Genomic DNA, 19,435 nt, shown 5'->3' with positions numbered 1-19,435 from the left:
GTGGGTTAAGGATCTGGTGTTGCCCTGAGCTGTGTGTAGGTCGCAGACGTGGTTCGGATCTGGTGTAGCTGTGGCTGTGGTGTAGGCCGGCAGCTGTAGCTCTGAGTTAGCCCCTTAGCCTGAGAACTTCCATATGCCTCGGGTGTGGCTCTAAAAGGCCAAAAATTAAAAAATAAGTTAAAAAAAAAATGTGAGTCAGATCACGCCACTCCTCCTCTTGAAACCCTCTAAGAGCGTCCCCTTTGCTCCTGGTCAGGGCCCAGAATGCCACAAAGATTTACAAGGCTCTTCACATCTGTCCCCCTCCCCTCCGCCACGTCCCCGGGCCAACCCACTGCGTGACCTCTTTGACCTCACTGTCTCACCGTCTCCTCCTCATTCATCTTCCCCACGGCACTTCTTTAATGACGGAGAGGCCTGTTCCAGCCTCTGGGCCTTTGAACTTATAATTCCCTTTTCCTGGGACTCTTCTGCCAGTCAGCTCTTCTCCCCCTCGCCTCTATCAAACCTTTGCCTAAATCTCACTTCCTCAGTTAGGCAATTCCCCGCCCATTCACCCTGTTTCAAATGGCAGGCGTCCCCCCCCAGCCTTCACGTTTTCTCTTCCTTGTTTCTCATCTTCCAACGTAAGATATAATTATTTACTTCACTGCATGTCTGTCTTCCTGCCCCAGACTGTAAGCTTTTGAGGACAAAGATGTTTGTAGTGTTGTTCATGGAATTATCCCTAATAGAAGGCACAGGATATATAGTTGATGAAGGAATAATATGCTTTGTATACCATTTGGTAGCTGCGAGGTGGGTAGAAGGCATGCAAAAATATTACAGTCCTTTCTACTGGATAGGAGAGATTAACTCTGATTAACTTTGGCATTCTTATTAATTGAAATACATATTGTCTTTTTTTTTTTCTTTTTTGCTTTTTAGAGCTGAATTGGTGACCTATGGAGGTTCCCAGGCTAGGGGAGGAATTGGAGCTGCAGCTGCCGGCCTACGCCAGAGCCACAGCAACGTGGGATCAAAGCCATGTCTGCAACCTACAACACAGCTCATGGCCACGCCGGATCCTTAACCCAGAGCAAGGCCAAGGATCGAACCTGCATCCTCGTGGATCCTAGCCAGGTTTGTTAACCACTGAGCCACCAAGAGAACTCCCCAGACTGTCTTTTGATCTATATCTTTTTTGGGGGGCACACCTGCAGCATATGGAGAATTCCAAGCGAGGGGTCTAATCAGAGTGGTACCTGCCAGCCTATGCCACAGCTCACAGCAACGCTGGATCCTTAACCCACTGAGCACGGTCAGGGATCGACCCTGCATCCTCATGGATGCTAGTCAGATTCGTTAACCACTGAGCCGCAACAGGAACTCCTGATCTATATCTTCTGTTTGGAATTATTTTTAGCCTGACTCTGGGCATCTGTACTTTTCACTAGTGTTGTCTTACAACAGTAGCGATGACGGGACTTTGGACATCCTTAGATACTCAAGGATCTCAGTGTACTCCTGCAATGGATTGAATGTTGATGCCCTCCCCAATTTGTGAGTTGAAGTCCCAAGTCCCAGTGTATTAGGAGGTGGGGCCTATGGAGGTGATGATGCCACGAGGGTGGGGTCTTCCCGAATGGCATTAGTGCCTTTATACAAGAGATGTGAAAGAGATCCATGCTCCTTGTGCCATGTGAGGTTACAGTGAAAAGACAGCTGTCTAGGAAGCGGGTTCTCATCAGAAGCCGAATCTGCAAGGCACCTTGATCTTGGCCTACCCAGGGAGAAACAAATGTTTGCTGTTCATCAGCTCCTTCATCCACAGTGCTTGTGTCACAGCAACCCCAACAGGCTGAGACAATTCCATTCAGTGTATTTATGTGGAATACACTGAATGGAATTGTCTCAGCCTGTTGGGAATGGCTTTCAGGTTTCAGATAAAATGTCACCTCCTAAGGGGAGATACCTCAGCATTCTCTTTTTTTTTTTTTTTTTTGTCTTTTTGCCATTTCTTGGGCCGCTCCCATGGCATACGGAGATTCCCAGGCTAGGGGTAGAATCGGAGCTGTAGCCACCGGCCTACACCACAGCCACAGCCACGCGGGATCCGAGCCGCATCTGCAACCTACACCACAGCTCATGGCAGCGCCGAGATCCTTAACCCACTGAGTGAGGCCAGGGATCAAACCTGCAACCTCATGGTTCCTAGTCGGATTCGTTAACCACTGTGCCACGACGGGAACTCCTCTCAGCACTCTTTTGAGTACTGTTCACCCTCCCAACTCCTCCAGGTCTACCTTCATCACTCCAGAGAAGGTTACCTTATTTCTATATAGCATTTCTCGCTACTTGAAATGGGTGTATGTATTTGCGGGCTTACTTGGTTGTTGTCTAACTCCCCAAAGGGAATGGCAGCTTCACAACAAAGAATGATCCAGCCCTGAATGTCCTCAGTGCAGAGGCTGAGAAATCTCACCTGTTTCAAGGCTTAGCGCCCATGTTGATATCTCTGCAGAAAGGAAGATGAGCCTGCCTTGTGGTACTGATAAAATCCAACCCCCGACCCCTCCCATCAAGCCCCTATCCTCAGTCTTTTTTTTTTTTTTTTGGCTTTTCACCATTTCTTGGGCCGCTCCCGCGGCATATGGAGGTTTGCAGGCTACGGGTCGAATTGGAGCTGTAGCCACCTGTCTACGCCAGAGCCACAGCAACGCGGGATCCGAGCCGCGTCTGCAACCTACACCACAGCTCACGGCAACGCCAGATCCTTAACCCACTGAGCAAGGCCAGGGATCGAACCTGCAACTTCATGGTCCCTACTCGGATTCGTTAACCACTGTGCCATGACGGGAACTCCCACCTGTCCTCAGTCTTTATGAAAGCATCTATTCTTACTTATGGCTCAAAAAACATTCTGGCTTTTTCCTTTGCATAAGGTAGTCCTGTCCTGGCATAATGAGACCATGTCACTACCTGTTGCTCGTGGAGAATCACTTGACCCTTGAGGGGATTTCCCAGCGGTGCCACTGTCACAAACGGCTGCCAGACTCCACTGGCCGTTCTTGGGAAGATGTCAAAAAGGTCCACGAAGTAGCCGCTTGTCCCAGCCATATTCATAAAGTATAAGGAAACAGGATTGCAGGCAACTACATACAGAGTCTTTTCTTCATTTTCTGAAACGACAAAAAGGTGTTAACTCTGTGGCTGGCAACTGATTTTCCGAGTGGTCAAAGGTCGAGTGAAACCAGAATCGTAAGACAGCACACATCAGAACTCGGCAAAGATCTGCAGGTGGATTGACTAGCTTAGAAAATATAAAAAAAAATGTAGTGTGTATGTGTGTGTGCGTGCATGTGTATGTGATGTCTACAAATAAAGTTAGGGAGTTCCCTGGTGGCTTAGCAGGTTAAGGACCTGGTGTTGTCACTGCATGGCTCTGGTCACTGCTGTGGCCCAGGTTTGATCCCTTACCCAGATATTTCTGTATGCTGTGGGGACAGCTAAAAAAACACAAATACAAATAAAGATCAAATAGTACATGTAGCTGAGTAGTATTCCATTGTGTATATATACCACATCTTCCTAATCCAATCATCTGTCGATGGACATTTGGGTTGTTTCCATGTCTTGACTATTGTGAATAGTGCTGCAACGAACATGCGGGTGCATGTGTCCTTTTCAAGGAAAGTTCTGTCCGGATATATGCCCAAGAGTGGGATTGCTGGGTCATATGGTAGTTCTATGAATAGTTTTCTAAGGTACCTCCATACTCTTCTCCATAGCGGTTGTGCAATGAGATCCTGCGGTGCAGCACTGGGAGCTACGTCTGGTCACTTAGGATGGAGCATGACAATGTGAGAAAAAAGAATGTATACATGTATGTGTAACTGGGTCACCATGCTGTACAGTAGAAAATTGACAGAACACTGTACGCCAGCTATAATGGAAAAAATAAAAATCACTATAATAAAAAAAATAGTACATACAAAAATATAGTAGATTTATTTATTTATTTTTGGCTGCTCCTGTGGCATGTGGACGTTCCCAGGCCAGGGATCAAACCTACACCACAGCAGTGCCCAGAGCCACAGCAGTGACAATGCTGAATCCTCAATCACTAGGCCACCAGGGAACTCCATGAAGATGGAGTAAATTTAAATCAGTAAGCTAATATTGGTAAGAAATAAATCAATGGAAAGGCAGAAGAGGACATTATTTGGGAGACAATGTGAACTGTGTGTGTGCTATTGTTCCAAGTATCTGAGAGCATCACACAACTTAAAATGTAAGGACCTTTTTAATGTTTCTGCTATCAGCACAAATAAGTTCAATTCTACATTTATCAAGCACCCCTGCACATAGAATAGGGTGCCAGGGAATAGAATAAAAAGTATTCATAGAAATGTACTTCCTAAACTTATTAATTGTTCTTTCTTATCGCAGGCATTAAATGCTATTTGGTCTTTGGCTCAAACATATATATATAATCAACTCGGATTTTAACCCAAGAAAATGTTCTTTTCTCTCACAGATACTGAACAGGTATTAAAAAAGAGAGAAAGAAAGAGGGAGAAAGGAAGGAAAAACAACACAAAAACCCAGCTTGCAAAATGTGGAACTACTGAACTAGAGGGTTAAATTATGTGAAGGGCAGCAGATGAGTTTTATTTTTAAAGACGAGTTCTAATTGGTTGACAGTGGCTGCTTGGAATCCTTGCCAAGAAGAATTGCGAGACTGTGACGAGGTTTCATGACACCTGTCACTGGCACGGGGATAGAGGGTCACAGCATTTCTTGTACTTAATATAATTAAACATGAGACGAGGGCCAAAGTTCAACTTTATCCATAAGATCCATACTTATTCTCTACCAGTGAATGTAATTTTTTTTTTTTTAGGGCCACACATGCAGCACATGGAAGTTCCCCGACTAGGGTTCAAATCGGAGCTGCCACTGCCAGCCTACACCACAGCCACAGCCACGTGGGATCTGAGCTGCGTATGTGACCTACACCACAGCTCACGGCAACACTGGATCCTTAACCCACTGAGCAAGGCCAGGGATCAAACTCGAAACCTCATGGGGTCGAACCCACATCCTCATGGATACTATCGGATTCGTTTCAATCACATGTTCATGTATTGCCTGAGGCTGCACCACAATAGGAACTCCAAAATATCTTAATAGGAGCACCCATCTGCCTCCAAAACAACCCTTGTACATTTTAAAAGCACGTATTTTTAGTCAACACAGCTGAATTTAGCAGCAAACAACCACAGAACTGACAGGAGCAAAAACTTGCTTCTGAATCCTTCCCTGAATAATCCCCATCACGCACCAGTTAGAGGCTCTCTCTCTCTTCCCACTGCCATCACTTCTGTTTCTATCACCTTAGTAACTGCCATCAATTGAAAACTTCTGCCAAAAAGCACCCAGGGCACACTGCATGAATCAGTAGGCAGTGGCAACCGTCCAGAGGCACAGATGCCAAGAATTCACATCTTTATTTGCCATTCTTTACAATGAGAGGTTTAATGACTGCAAATCCTCCAGCCCTGCTTTCAGGATTCATGCAATCACTAAACTGGAATCCTAGCCAAAAAAAAAAAAAAAAAAATCCCATGTTTTTCCTTTTTCTTTCCCTCTTCTATTTTTAGCACACGCCTGGGTGTGTTTAACTTTGAGCTACAATAGTAATGAGAAACAGACATATGCACATAAACTCAGAAGTGCTTATGTGGATTCCACAATAGTATTTTGTTAGGTTGTTATAAGAAATTAGTTCTAAATTACATATAATTGCTATCCGATCCCAAAATGCCAGAGTTACTGAGTCTATCATAGACTTCTTGATGTCTAGAGTTATTTTGATCCTGTTTTTTTTTTTTTTTTTTTAAGTAAGTGCAGGAAAGAAAAGTCAAAAGAATAACCTGACATACCATGTGATGTGGCAACGTCACAGATTAAGTTAATTTCATCCAATGGCAATCTCCAGGAGGCACATTCTTCAGTGAAGGTTTGGGATCTTTCTTCATGTCTGTCTATTGGATACTCCTGTATGTTTATAAGGGCCGGACCCTATAAAAAAGTAGGTATCTGAGTTAAGAGATTTGGGTAGTTGCCAATGTGTAGAAAGGTTTGTCCAACATAGAGATTTTTCAATTCAAATCCTCAACATCTTGATACACCTCTTTTCCTTTAATTGCCTGGCAGGATACTTAGAACAATAATCACGCCATACACTTGCACTTACAAATGCTTTCACACGTGCCATCTTATTTAATTTCTTACTCTATTTTCTTTTTACTCACAAAATAGACCAGATGTAAAAATCCCAAAGGAGTTCTCATGACTTCATTCCTTCCTAAGCCAAGAGCACGTCTTGAACTCCAAGGAGTAGGACTCAGAGCTGCCCAAGCCAAGAGAATTCTTTTTAAAATAGAGTGAACTCATGAACATTGATTGGCGAGCCCTACAGTTCTTGATCACAAATGTTTGGGTGAGATACTGACGGTGGTGGCATCCATGGGAACCTTCACCCCTTCTATGTGGAGTCTGTATCTTGGGAGCTAGAAGACTGCAAACTGTATTCCTCATATTCCTTTTGCAGTGAGGGTTCGGAATGGATTTAGGTTCTGCCAATTAAATGCACTTGCATGAGATTTGAAAGGTAGACGCGAGGTAGTGGCCATCTTCCTGCAGTTAAAGTAGACAAGGAGCCTCTAATACATAGGAACAGTCAGAATCTAGCTCTACTACAATGGGTTGACAAACTATGGCCCACAGGTCAAGTCTGGTCCACTGCCTGGTTTTGTCGATAAACTTTTACTAGAACACAGTTTCAACCACATGTTCATGAATTGTCTGAGGCTGCTTTTGTGCTACCATAGCAAAGCTAAGTAGTTGTGACAGAATCCGCATGGCCACAATGCCTAATATATTTGTTATCTGACTCTTTATGGAAAAAGTTTGCTGATCCTGCTTTATGCTGCAGCAAAGATGGTAGCAGAAGCCGAAACGCAGGGTTTTTTAATTTTTTTGTTTTTGTTTTTTGCGGCTTCCTTTTTTTTTGTTTTGTTTTTGTTTTTGTTTTTAGGGTTTCACTTGAGGCATATAGAAGTTCCCAGGCTAGGGGTCTGATCGGAGCTACAGCTACCAGCCTACACCACAACTACGGCAATGCTGGATCGGAGCCCCATCTGTGACCTACACTGTAGGTTGTGGCAATGCCAGATCCTCAACCCACTGAGCGAGGCCAGGGATTGAACCTGCATCCTCAGGTTCGTTAGTGCTGAACCACAATGGGAACTCCACAAACACTGATCTTGACATCAAAAGTCCAGCGATGGCCCTTTGACTTCTACTGCCTCCTGTCCTTTCTAATGACTTTGTAAGCATCTAATTCCCCCACAATCTGCTTGAAATACCTAGAGGGGTTTCTATTGCAACTAGTGACTGGTACTCCCTTCCTTTGCTTTTGTACATGAAAACAAATATAGAGTAACTGTTCTACCTGACTCTCTTGAAATAAGGGCTAGCTCTTAGGAATTCCACGGGCCATTAGCCAATCCCTACCTCAAAGGCCAGACTGGCTTAAGAATTAGAGCAGAAGCCAAATCTATGCTAAAATAACATCAGAACAAATCGTTTTTGAGACTGTATGGATTTTTCTCCAGAGACGATACAGAAAAATCAGTAACATTCAATATTCTAATGAAGATATAATAATATCAACCTTTATGTCTATATGATGCGTCTCCGTTGGACACAACAATTTTTGCATTCCATTTCTTGACTGACCAATCGTCCAATAGCCCATGAAGGTCTGCTCAGGCAGAGGCAACCTGTCAAGGATAATTTGAAAAGTAAACATCTCTTCTGTTTTCAAGTCGCAGGAAAAAAAAAAAAAATACCGAGCCATGCATTCCTGACCACACAAGTATATTTGAAGAATGCTTTACTTAGAAATGAGCTATAGTTCATTTTATCAGAAGACAGCCTTTAATAAAATGTTCAGAACATATTTTAAGAACAAAAAGATTTCACATTTCAGAAACTCAAAAGCTAAGGTCCTCTTCTGTTTTTACCTTAATGACAAATATTGAAGGTTTACGTGTTTTCTTCCCTGAATTGGACAAATCCTTAGTAATTTAACATCTAAATTCCTCGTAGAGTGAAGGAAGGATTTTGAAAAAGAAATAGAGCAATCCAGCAATTTTTTCATTCTATTCTTCTAAAAATAAAATAAATAAATTTGGAATAAAAAAATAAAAAGGACCACAGTACTACCAGTCCCATGTTTGTTAAGGTGTACAGAGCAAGTTTCAGAGTTACTATAGCACTGAAAACTTTTTTTTTCCCTTTGAATTGAAATATACCTACAGAAATGTTCACATAAATGCATCACTTAGTTCTGAGCACACATGTGTGTCCAGTCACCAAGCATCACTTCACCCAAAAACCCCCTTGGACCACTGTAGTCATTACTCCTACCCAGAGGGCTACTATCCTCATTTCAAGTGGAATGAGTTGGTATTTAGATTACACTTTATTTAAAGTCACTGTAAATTTTTTTGTTTGTTTGTTTGTTTGTCTTTTTATGGCTGCACCCACAGGGTATGAAAGTTTCCAGGCTAGGGGTTGAATCGGAGCTGCAGCTGCCAGCCACAGCAATGCCGATTCCGAGCCGTACCTGCGAACTATGCCACAGCCTGGGGCAATGCCAGATCCTTAACCCACTGAGCAAAGCCAGGGATCGAACACAGGTCCTCATGGATACTAGTCAGATTCCTTACCACTGAGCCACTTTAATTTTTTTTTTTTTTGTAGTTTTGTCCATTTTAGAGCCGTACCCGCGGCATATAAAAGTTCCCAGGCTAGAGGTCCAATCGGAGCTGTAGCCACCGGCCTACGCCAGAGCCACAGCAACACCAGATCTGAGCCACAGCTGCAACCTACACCACAGCTCACAGCAACGCCAGATCCTTAACCCCCTGAGCGAGGCCAGGGATCAAACCGGCAACCTCGTGGTTCCTAGCTGGATTCATTTCCACTGCGCCGTGACAGGAACTCCCACTTTAATTTTTAATTTTAATTTATTTTTATTTTTGGCCACAACCACAGCCTGCGAAGTTCTAGAGCCAGGGATCAAACTTGCACCACAGCAGTGACAACACCAGGTCTTTAACCTGCTGAGCTACCAGGCAAGTCTAAAGTCACTTTTAAATGAAGTGCTCTAAGGAAACAAATATGGCAACGCTAAGTACAAAACTACAGACTAATTTTTGAGAATAAAGTCTTCACGTTTTAATCACACTATCTTTTCTTTGAATCTTTAAACTGAAATGCATGCTTGAAGTGAGCTTAATGATCATTTAAGAGTACGTACTACCTCATGGCTCAGCAGTCAATGACCCGAACAGTATCCATGAAAACGAGGGTTCGATCCCTGGCCTAGCTCAGTGGGTTAAGGATCCAGCATTGCTGTGAGCTGTGGTGTAGGTCACAGACGTGGCTGGGATCCAGCGTTGCTGTGACTGTGGTGTAGGCTGGCAGCAACAGCTCTGATTTGACCCCTAGCCTGGGAACCTCCATATGCCTTGGGTGCAGCCCTAAAAAGACCAAAAAAAAAAAAAGTACATAGTTATATTTAGAAAATCATTTTATTTTCAATAAAAGAGTAGTCTGACAAAATATTTCCATATACTTAATAAGAGCATGCAAGGCTTAGATATTTTTTGCATAAAATAAAACCAAGCATTCTGGTGGAATATGATTTTTGTTCCCTTGAAATGCTAATGTTTAACACCAAAGGGAAGAAGTTAAAAATAAATTCACATTGCAATTCTTCTAAGTCATATAACATAAATCATTCAAAAGGACGTAAGCGTTTTTGTATCTATCATCCAAAATACATTTTAAGCACCTAAACAATTATCCTGATTGGTCATCCACTGATTTCCATGGTTTTACTGGTAATGAGGTGAAAGGGGCACTGAGTCAGGGGATTTACTCTTATTGTGTTCTCTCCTAAATGTCATAAAAACAAATTTCCGTGTCTAAAGGGCAGACCCTTTTTGTTTTTGTTTTTTTTTCCAGCCACACCTGCAGCCTATGGAAGTTCCCAGGCTAGAGGCTGAATCACAGCTGCAGCTGCTGGCCTACGTCACAGCAATGACAACGCAGGTTCCAATCCGCATGTGCGACCTACAGCACAGCTTGTGACAACGCTTGATCCTTAACCCGCTGAGCAAGGCCAGGGATTGAAGCCGCATCCTCATGGGTACTAATCAGGTTCTCAACTCACTGAGCCACAGTGGGAACTCCAGAAGGGCAGATCTTTTTTTTTTTTTGTCTTTTGTCTTTTTTGTTGTTGCTATTTCTTGGGCTGCTCCCGCGGGCATATGGAGGTTCCCAGGCTAGGGGTCGAATTGGAGCTGTAGCCACCGGCCTACGCCAGAGCCACAGCAACGCGGGATCCGAGCCGCGTCTGCAACCTACACCACAGCTCACGGCAACGCCGGATCGTTAACCCACTGAGCAAGGGCAGGGACCGAACCCGCAACCTCATGGTTCCTAGTCGGATTCGTTAACCACTGCGCCACGACGGGAACTCCAGAAGGGCAGATCTTGAAAGCACCTTGTAGGCTGGAGTCTCTCCCTGTTTAAGGGATGAACAGGAGTCTTCCTAGGCTTCAGGAGCTCAGCCAAGGGGAATCAGGTCTCCATAGATACACGAGGAAACAAAAAAAAGGAGACACACCTCAATTCTCTCCAGCATAGGAGACTTAGTGGGTTCTAGTTCTAGCTCTTTTATTCACTAGCTATGCAAACTTGTGAAGGGAAAAGTTAGAAAATTAGATCATTCCTCTGAGCATTAAGTTCTTCCTCTGTGAGATGAAGGGAATACTCTAAAAGGTTCCAGCTACAGCTTGGGGCATCTCTGACGACCACTGAAATGAGGGGAGGGAAGTGTCAGTAGTGGATCCCATAGGGTTCCATTATCTTGGTGGCCTGGAGTGAAAAGAAAGAATCAGAATGAAATTATCTATACCTACCAATAGAATACATGCCTGAGAGACAGACTTGCTTTTTTTTCCCCAGACATTCTGTTTTTGTTTTTGTTTTTTTGTCTTTTGAAGGCTGCACTTGTGGCATAGGGAGGTTCCCAGGCTAGGGGTCAAACCAGAAATGCAGCTGCCAGCCTACGCCAGAGCCACAGCCACTCGGGTTCTGAGCCGCGGTCTGCAACCTATACCACAGCTCATGGCAATGCGGGATCCTTAACCCACTGAGCGAAGCCAGGGAGCGAACCTGCGTCCTCATGGATGCTAGTCAGATGCATTTCTGCTGAGCCACAACGGGAACTCCCAGACTTGCTTTTCTTTTAAGCTTAGAAAAACAAGCTCCACGTACACTCTGCTTTGGTTCTTGGAGGAGCACAGAAACAGTTAAACATATGAAAATCTAGATGTTGATCCATCTAGAGCTGGAGAACTGCCTAATAAAAATGATCCTTGGTCGATATCTAATACATCTTTAATAATCCCCAAAGATATCATCCAGACGCTAAAAGCAAAGCAAACCAAAAACCCTCATCTATTTGGAAAAAAGTAATTTTACTCAACTTTCAGGTTTTACGGACAACCCCAGGGATATTCGTGAAAGCTGCTTTGAACTTGCCAACTCATTCTAAGTAACAGTCATGGAAATTATAGGCTGCCTGGTTCCATTTAAAAAAAGCACTAGCTGTTTGGCAGAGCATGGAAGGACCTTTGGGTACCCCATACAGAACCTATTCCAGAACATAACAAGATGCTATTAGCATTAACAATTACAACTGAAAGTCACATACGCAGGGGGTACTGGAGTTGCCCAAACTGACTCCATCAGCTCCTTGGTTACAGGAGGGGTTGTTCCTAGACTTCCGGTGTGCTCCAGGCTAGCCAACGGAGGCAAACCAAAGCCCCTCATTTATGTTCCACTATTAACTCCTCCCAATAAGTTAAGAAAAAATTTGACGCTTACTAAACTCTCTCCCCTTCAATAAGTGAGTAGTTAGGGGGAAGGGGAATTACAATTGCGTGCATGAATAAGCTTTGGAATTCAGAACATAATCAACATTAATTTGAGGGTAACTCTGAACTAATAACCAGTTAGCAAAGGGCCCTATACTCCATTACTGAGATATGTCATCCAACTGCAACCAGACCTAAGTTGTTATACCCAATTTGATTTAAAAAAAAAAAATGGTATTTTCCATAGTTTTATGATCCTGTCACTTGTATTGTTTAACTTTGTTAAAGTCCTAACTGGAATGATGTCTGGATTTGATTTTAAGGAGGAAGAGGATGAACTTAAGGCCTATAAATAGTGCTACGTTTTATCTTCCATGTCATTCCCGACTTTATGTTTTTTAAAACAATGAAGAATTTCAACTCGTATGTTGTAATGTTTCTTAATCCCTGGTGGAAATATTGATAAAGATCTGGAAGTAAAAGTCTTAACTAAAAAATGGTGAATTTCAAAATTATGACTCAGGTCACATTACAGAGCTTGGGCAAGTTACAGAAAGGAAAAAAGTTTTTTTAAGCAGGCATACATTTCATAACCTGATGCATGTGGACAGCAAAGTCAAGTAATCGAGTCTGAAGGACATGTAAGAGATTTGTCTGAGATTGTTTCCGTAAAGAGGTGAGCTGGGGTTTCCAAGAGTAGGTTCTGGCAAATTTCCGCCTGCTCTGAACATTTGCCAATACTATTTCTGGAGTATAAAAGAAACACAAGAAAAAGATTTGGATCTTTCTAAGGGCATTATGCAATTGGAAGTTGTTGACATACCTATTATCAACAATTCCTAAAACATTTCCTTACCACGAGAACTACTCATTTTCACGGGAATAATAGACCCCTTGGGGTCGTTCCACCAACTCTCAAAAATTCACCAGTGACTACACCTTTGAGAAGAAAAAGAACAACTCCAATTTTAGCCGGCTTCACTCATTCCTCATGTTGGAAATCGAACCTCTGGCAAAAATTAAGTTGGACTATCCAGCTGAGTTTACTGGAAGCTTTAACAGAATAATCCTGACAGATATTTCCACCATTGCTTCTTAACCCTTCCTCTCACTCTCCAGCCAACGCAGGCCTTAGTTAAACCTTGAGAGGCTGCTCGCTATTCCTGAACTTCATGCTGCATTTTTAGCTTCCATGAGGTTATACCTCAGCCCAGAATTCCTTTCTGCTATTGCCTCTTGGATGACATCCTTCTCATTCTTAAGGCCCAATTCAAATGTCATTTCCCCTTGCATCCCTCTTCCCTATTTCCTCCAGGGCAGAATGAATCTCTTGCTCTTCTGGGTTTCCACGGAAATTTGCACATACGGAACTCTGAGAAACCCTTAGGATATGGCTCTGTGGAATTTGCAGGTTTCAAGTTTAAGACCTGATATAGAGAATGCAAGTTTTAGAGAGCAGGAGCAGAACTGAATCTATGAAATCCCTTGTCAATGTTTATACGCACGAAAATAAAAAGTCAGCACACACAACTGAGAAAACAGAAATGCCATTTTAAACACTTTAAATTAGTAAGGATGGGTACTACTTACTATCTCCAACTACCTTCTCTTGTTTGCTAGAAAGTTCTAAATTTTCCTTCCCCACAGTCTTGCACGTGCCTGGCAAATGAATTTTGCTTTGCTGCAAATGATACGCACATGAGTATGTGTATGAGTTTTTCCTTTCTTTGCCTGGCTCTGCATTTTTGTTTTTTTGTTTTTTTTTTTTTTTTTTAGGGCCATACCTGTGCGGCATATGGAGGTTCCCAGGCTAGGGGTCGAATCAGAGCTACAGCTGCCAGTCTGCACCGCAGCCACAGCAACTTGGTATCCGAGTCGCATCTGTGACCTACACCACAGCTCATGGCAATGCCGGATCCTTAACCCACTGAGCAAGGCCAGGGATTCAACCTGCAACCTCATGGTTCCTAGTCGGATTCACTTCCACTGCGCCACGACGGGAACTCCTGGTTCTGCATTTAGACATTATGGTTTTCAGTTCATAACTTAGACTCGTGCACCTCTTCCGCCAAGGTCCTGCTGTGGTCACAGAAATACAGAACCATCTGGATGCACAATGGATTGTGAAAAACTTGTTATTCTTGGCTAGCACGTCTCAAAGACGCTCCCCAACTTCCAGAATGACACTGCACAGCCTCCGTGTGGCTGCCCAGTGTTGCTCTGAGCCAGAGCAGATGTCATCAGCTTGTTCCACACATCTCTGGTTTTCTTCCTCCACACTGACGTTGCGAGACTATAGTTCTGGGACTGGGGTTTCCTTTCCCTCATCTCTCTTCCAGTTGCACTGCAAAAACTTCCCTTTCTCTGCCATCTGCTTTACCAACCACATCTTTGTATTTTCGAATCTTAAATTCTTTCCTTTTCTAATTATCCACATCAACAATGACTGGGACTGAAACTCTCCCAGTTGGAACATTTCCCAGAAAACAAAACCAAAACCAAAAAAAAAAAAAAAAAGAAAGAAAGAAAGAAAAGAAAAGACTGTTATTTCCCACAAGAAGGACTCATAGGACGAGATACCCAACTGGGAATGCAGCACCTTGACTAGAACATTGCATATGCATAAGGTTGGGAGTTTACATGTTTTCCCAAGATTGTTAATTCATGAGGGTAAGGCTTCCAGCTTACTCCCTTGTATCTCTGGCGCTCAGAATCCATCGATTCTGCCACGGAAACCCTTCTCTCTCCTGCCCCTCCTTGTCATTCCCGCTGCTACAAGGCACGCTGCCAGTGTGCAGCACCTGGATAACTGCGGCTGCTCCACAACACGTAGGAGTCCCTGCCTTCAGTTTTACTGCCTTTCAGTTTCTTATCTTTAGAAAACCTAACAGGTGTTTGAAAATTACCAATGGCCAGAGTTCCCGTCGTGGCTCAGCAGAAACAAATCTGACGAGGATCCATGAGGTCGCAGGTTCAATCCCCGGCCTCGATCAGTGGGTTAAGGATCTGGCATTGCCTTGAGCTGTGGTGTAGGTCCACAGACACGGCTCAGAGCTGATGTTGCTGTGGCGGTGGTGTAGGCCAGTGGCTACAGCTCCAATTGGATCCCTAGCCTGGGCACCTCCATATGCTGTTGGTGCGGCTGTAAAAAAACTACATTATATGAATCAGACTATGCTACTCTCTGGTTTAAAATTCTTCCACGGTTCGCCCTGACTCCTCTTTCCCTTTTAGCCTCACCACAGAGCACGCCTTCCCTTAAACCTTAGTTTTAGACACCAAACGGCTTGAACTTTCCAAAGGACACTATGCCCCGTTAACACAGCCTCTGCTTGAAGCACTTTCTTCTCCTTTATTTGCCTGGAAGACACCTAGTTATCCTTTAAAGACACAGCTTGCTTACCAACCCTGAATCTCCCCCAAGGCAGAAGGCAGTGATTCCACCTCTGTTCTCTTTCGTGTAACTTTAACAGAGTACAAGTCACTCTTTACTTGATTGCTCCCCCAATTATCATGAACTCCTTGAAGGCAGATACTGAGCCTTCTTCACCTTTTTGTTTCTGGCCCCCTACCTAGTGTTTATCACCTACGTGTTCAATAGTGCTTGTTAAATGCATAGATGCTTGGTTACATTACAAAAGCCAACATCTTCACCTACTTATTTCTCCTTTGGATGGCAAGTTGCAAACCACTGGGGCATCCTGCATCCTGACTGCATGACTCTCAACCAACCATGTCACCTACTTCCATAGAAAGTAGATTTATATGCAAAAGTCAGCTGTCAGTTGGGATTGAGGATTTCTATCCAGCCAGGGGACAGAGATCACATACAAATGCTTAAGGGATCAAGGACAATTCTGAGACTGCTGAAGCTGAGTATGGAAGAAGAGTCATCGATCTCGACAATTTCTACATAGAGTGGTTATATTTTTTAAAAAAACGCTTTTCTGCACTCCCATAAAGGAGTTGAAAGCAAATACAATGGCTGTGAAGCTACTTCATAATATACCAAGAGAATACAGGGCAGAGACTATGAAACTATAAATCTCAAAACCACCCTTCTTCTTATAATAGTTATAAGATGTCATGGTATCTTTTTTTACCCCCTTTTTTTGGCTGCCCAGAAACATAGGGAGTTGGGAGTTCTGACCTGCAGTTACCACCTACCCTGCAGCTGCAGCAACTCCGGATCCTTAACCCATTGTGCTGGGATAGGGATTGGAACCTGTGTCCCAGTGCTCCCGAGGTGCCATCAATCCCTTTGTGCCACAGGGGGAACTTCAAATCTTACTATTTTTGAAAACTAAGAACTCGTTTATGAAGTGAAGGTGAATCATCCTGCAGATGGAACTGTACCTCTTAGAACTTCATGATCAGTGTTATGAACTCATAAAAGCTAAGACTTCAAAGAGAAAATTACAGCATGTAATAATATGGAAAAGGGAAGGAGAAGCTCAAACCTTTAAAAAGAGAGTCCTTTAATTTAATGGGATAAATAGTAAACTGAGCCTCACTGCCGTGTCCAACAATAAACCTAATGGAATTACTCCAAAGAGGCATCCTAGTCGGGGAGGTTCTTTTTGATGCCTGTGGTTCTTGGAAGACCTCATAGTTGGTCTCGGTCAGAGAAGAGCAGCTGCTATTGATGTTCCAGTTACACAAGAGAAGTCTCTAAGGTGGAAAATGGATTCTAGACAGATGCTATTTTAAGATACGTTCCATATAGATGAAGCTGCTCTGTCTGCAAACACGCACACCTGGCACTAAAGAGAAAGAGCAGGACTTCCACAGGAGCTCAGAGGATAACGAAGTGGACTAGTATCTATGGGGACACAGGTTCGATTCCTGCCCTCACTCAGTGGGTGAAGGATCTGGCATTGCCGTGAACTGTGGTGTAGGTCACAGATGTGGCTCAGATCCCACATTGCTATGGCTGTGGTGTAGGCTGGCAGTTGTAGCTCTGCTTCCACCTCTAGCCTGGGAACCTCCATATGCCACAGGGGTGGCCCTAAAAAGAGAGAGAGAAAGAGAGAGAGAGCGCGAGCAATACTAATCACATCATGGAAGACACACACTGCAATGAGATATCCACATCTCTCACGATAGTAAAACATGACCTCAACTCTCTTCACTGGGGGTCTATTAAAATACACTGAGAACTGGCTGATAAAGGACTGAATGGTTGCTGAAATAAGGGAGAAGAGTGACTACCTGTCCAGCTTTCCAATTCTATTAGGGACAGAATCATAGAGTCTGGGAGCTGCAAGGAAAATAAAGCCCATTTATTCTGGTAGTCCAAGATGTGAATCCCTTGAGTACCTGCTAAACAAGGTTTATCCAGATCTGTATGAACTCAGTCAATAGAAGGCATGCCTCACCTTTCTCCCAGGTAACTCATTCTACCTTTGAACACAGGCGCTACTGGCTCTGGGATGGAGGCCAACTCTCTCTAATTCTCAATGACTTCGAAGCAATTCACAGGTGCACAGGGAATGTAGAGTGATTTATAACTTTTCTGCTAAAGCTAACGACTTTAATGAGGGTGATTCTGAGGATGGTAGTGCTGAGTCAAGGATTTTATATAGAATAAACTTTATTTATTTTTCGTCTTTTCAGGGCTGCATCCGAGGCATATGGAGGTTCCCAGTCTAGAGGTTGAATCGGAGCTGTAGCCGTTGGCCTACGCCCCAGCCACAGCAATGTCAGATCTGAGCCGAGTCTTCAACCTACACCACAGCTCACCGCAATGCTGGATCCTTAGCCCACTGAGCAAGGCCAGGGATCGAACCCGCCTCTGAACCCAAGTGGCATTATTCAGGTTGGTAACTCACTGAGCCACAATGGGAACTCCCTTGAATAAACTTTAAAAAGAAAAGAATCATGCTATTCACTGCGAAGAATTTGTGAACGTCTTCTATTTTGATTCTTCAAAAATCAAATCCTTATTGTAAGAAAAGAGATTTAAGCAAGTTTGCTTGCATCTTATAAAAAAAGATGTTTTGATTTACTTCTGTACTCCATGACAAATGGCATTAATTTGAAGGAATCTGTGATGAAAACAGCCGGGTTAGTCACTAATGTAAAAGGTAACTGTATATTTTGCATGATGTATATGCCAAAGTGGTGGGAAATGAAATTTAGAAAACAACTCTAAAGTTTCCATTATCTTTAAAATCGTGCAACCCAGGGTTGTATTAGGTTGCTTTTCCCAAGCAAAGCACCATGCAGAGACTGCACGGTGAGTGAGCAAAAAGACAGGCTTTGGCACAGACAGATCTGTGGTTGAATCTACCCATCCTGGGTAATTTGCTAAGTTATTTAAAGTCTCCCACGCCTCAGTTTCTACATCTGTAACACACACACACACACACACACACAGTCCTAACCTAATAGATAATAAAATAGGAAAAATTACTTGCCTAATAGAAAAAATAAAATTGTGGTATAGATTAAGTTAGTATTTGCAAAGTGCTTAGAGCCCTTAAGAAGCACTTGATAAATATCAACATTTTAATTTTTGCTGTGTTAATAATGTATTCTCTTCCCTAAAACTGGATGGGTTTAGATTAACATCTACCAATGCATAAACTAACCTCTATCATGTTGAACTGCCATAGAAAAGCCTGGTTAACCTGATTCCTTTTTTGCCCTGGAAGGGTGCCAATGTTATACCCTTAGAGGAGGCATTACAGGGTAGTGTAAGCTTTGCTGTACTGGAGGCAAAGGGCTCAAAAAACAGAAATTTCAGAATAGACCTTTACTTTCATATATACATTTTTTGGGGGGTGGAGAGGGGAGCCAGCTCTGCAGCATGTGGAAATTCCTGAGCCAGGGATCAAATCCACGCCATAGCCGTAACCAGAGCCACAGAGGTAACAACACTGGATCCTTAACCTGCTGAGCCACTAGGGAACTCCACTGACATTTTAGTTTTATTTAAATAAGAAAACAAAATGAAAAATTCCCAGGCCCAGATATTCTGTGGACTTTTAAAAAATAAAATACAAAAAAAATACATGTGTTGGAACAGAAAGCAAGGCTTCCTTTCCCCTTTCCAGAGCCTCTCTCACAGGCAACTACTATCAACAGCTAGCACTTTGTGTTTAAAATGTGAACGTATTAGAGACATTTATAAAAATATTGACTAATGTGGCCTTAGACCATGTTAATTCAAAGCATCCTTATTTTGCCTGAAAAATGAAGTTAGAAAATTTTAATAAAGCATTTGAAAGCGGAGTGAGAAGACAGATGTCAGAACATTGGCAGAGAAATTATAAGACACCACTAGGGCTTCTTCACCAGATATGGGACACTTTAAAAGTGTAGTGAGGGAGTTCCCGTCGTGGCGCAGTGGTTAACGAATCCGACTAGGAACCATGAGGTTGCGGGTTCGATCCCTGGCCTTGCTCAGTGGGTGAAGGATCCTGCTT

General features: G+C 43.2%; 1 protein-coding gene across 2 annotated transcripts in view; it reads right to left on the bottom strand.

Moving 5' to 3' along the window:
- VWA8 (von Willebrand factor A domain containing 8) overlaps positions 1–19,435 on the bottom strand; it is a 392,083-nt gene that overhangs the window by 147,450 nt on the left and 225,198 nt on the right. For both annotated transcript variants that reach the window (XM_047755719.1, XM_047755720.1), the window contains 3 exons: positions 7,724–7,832; positions 5,928–6,066; positions 2,962–3,161 (listed from right to left, as the gene is read on the bottom strand). In XM_047755719.1, coding sequence (XP_047611675.1) covers positions 2,962–3,161; positions 5,928–6,066; positions 7,724–7,832 — 448 coding nt within the window. The remainder of the gene's footprint in view (positions 1–2,961; positions 3,162–5,927; positions 6,067–7,723; positions 7,833–19,435) is intronic.

The sequence above is a fragment of the Phacochoerus africanus genome, chromosome 13 (assembly GCF_016906955.1).
Source record: "Phacochoerus africanus isolate WHEZ1 chromosome 13, ROS_Pafr_v1, whole genome shotgun sequence".
Lineage (NCBI taxonomy): Eukaryota > Metazoa > Chordata > Mammalia > Artiodactyla > Suidae > Phacochoerus > Phacochoerus africanus.
The sequence above is the reverse complement of the archived record's forward strand: the minus strand, read 5'-3'. Positions and strand labels throughout refer to the sequence as shown.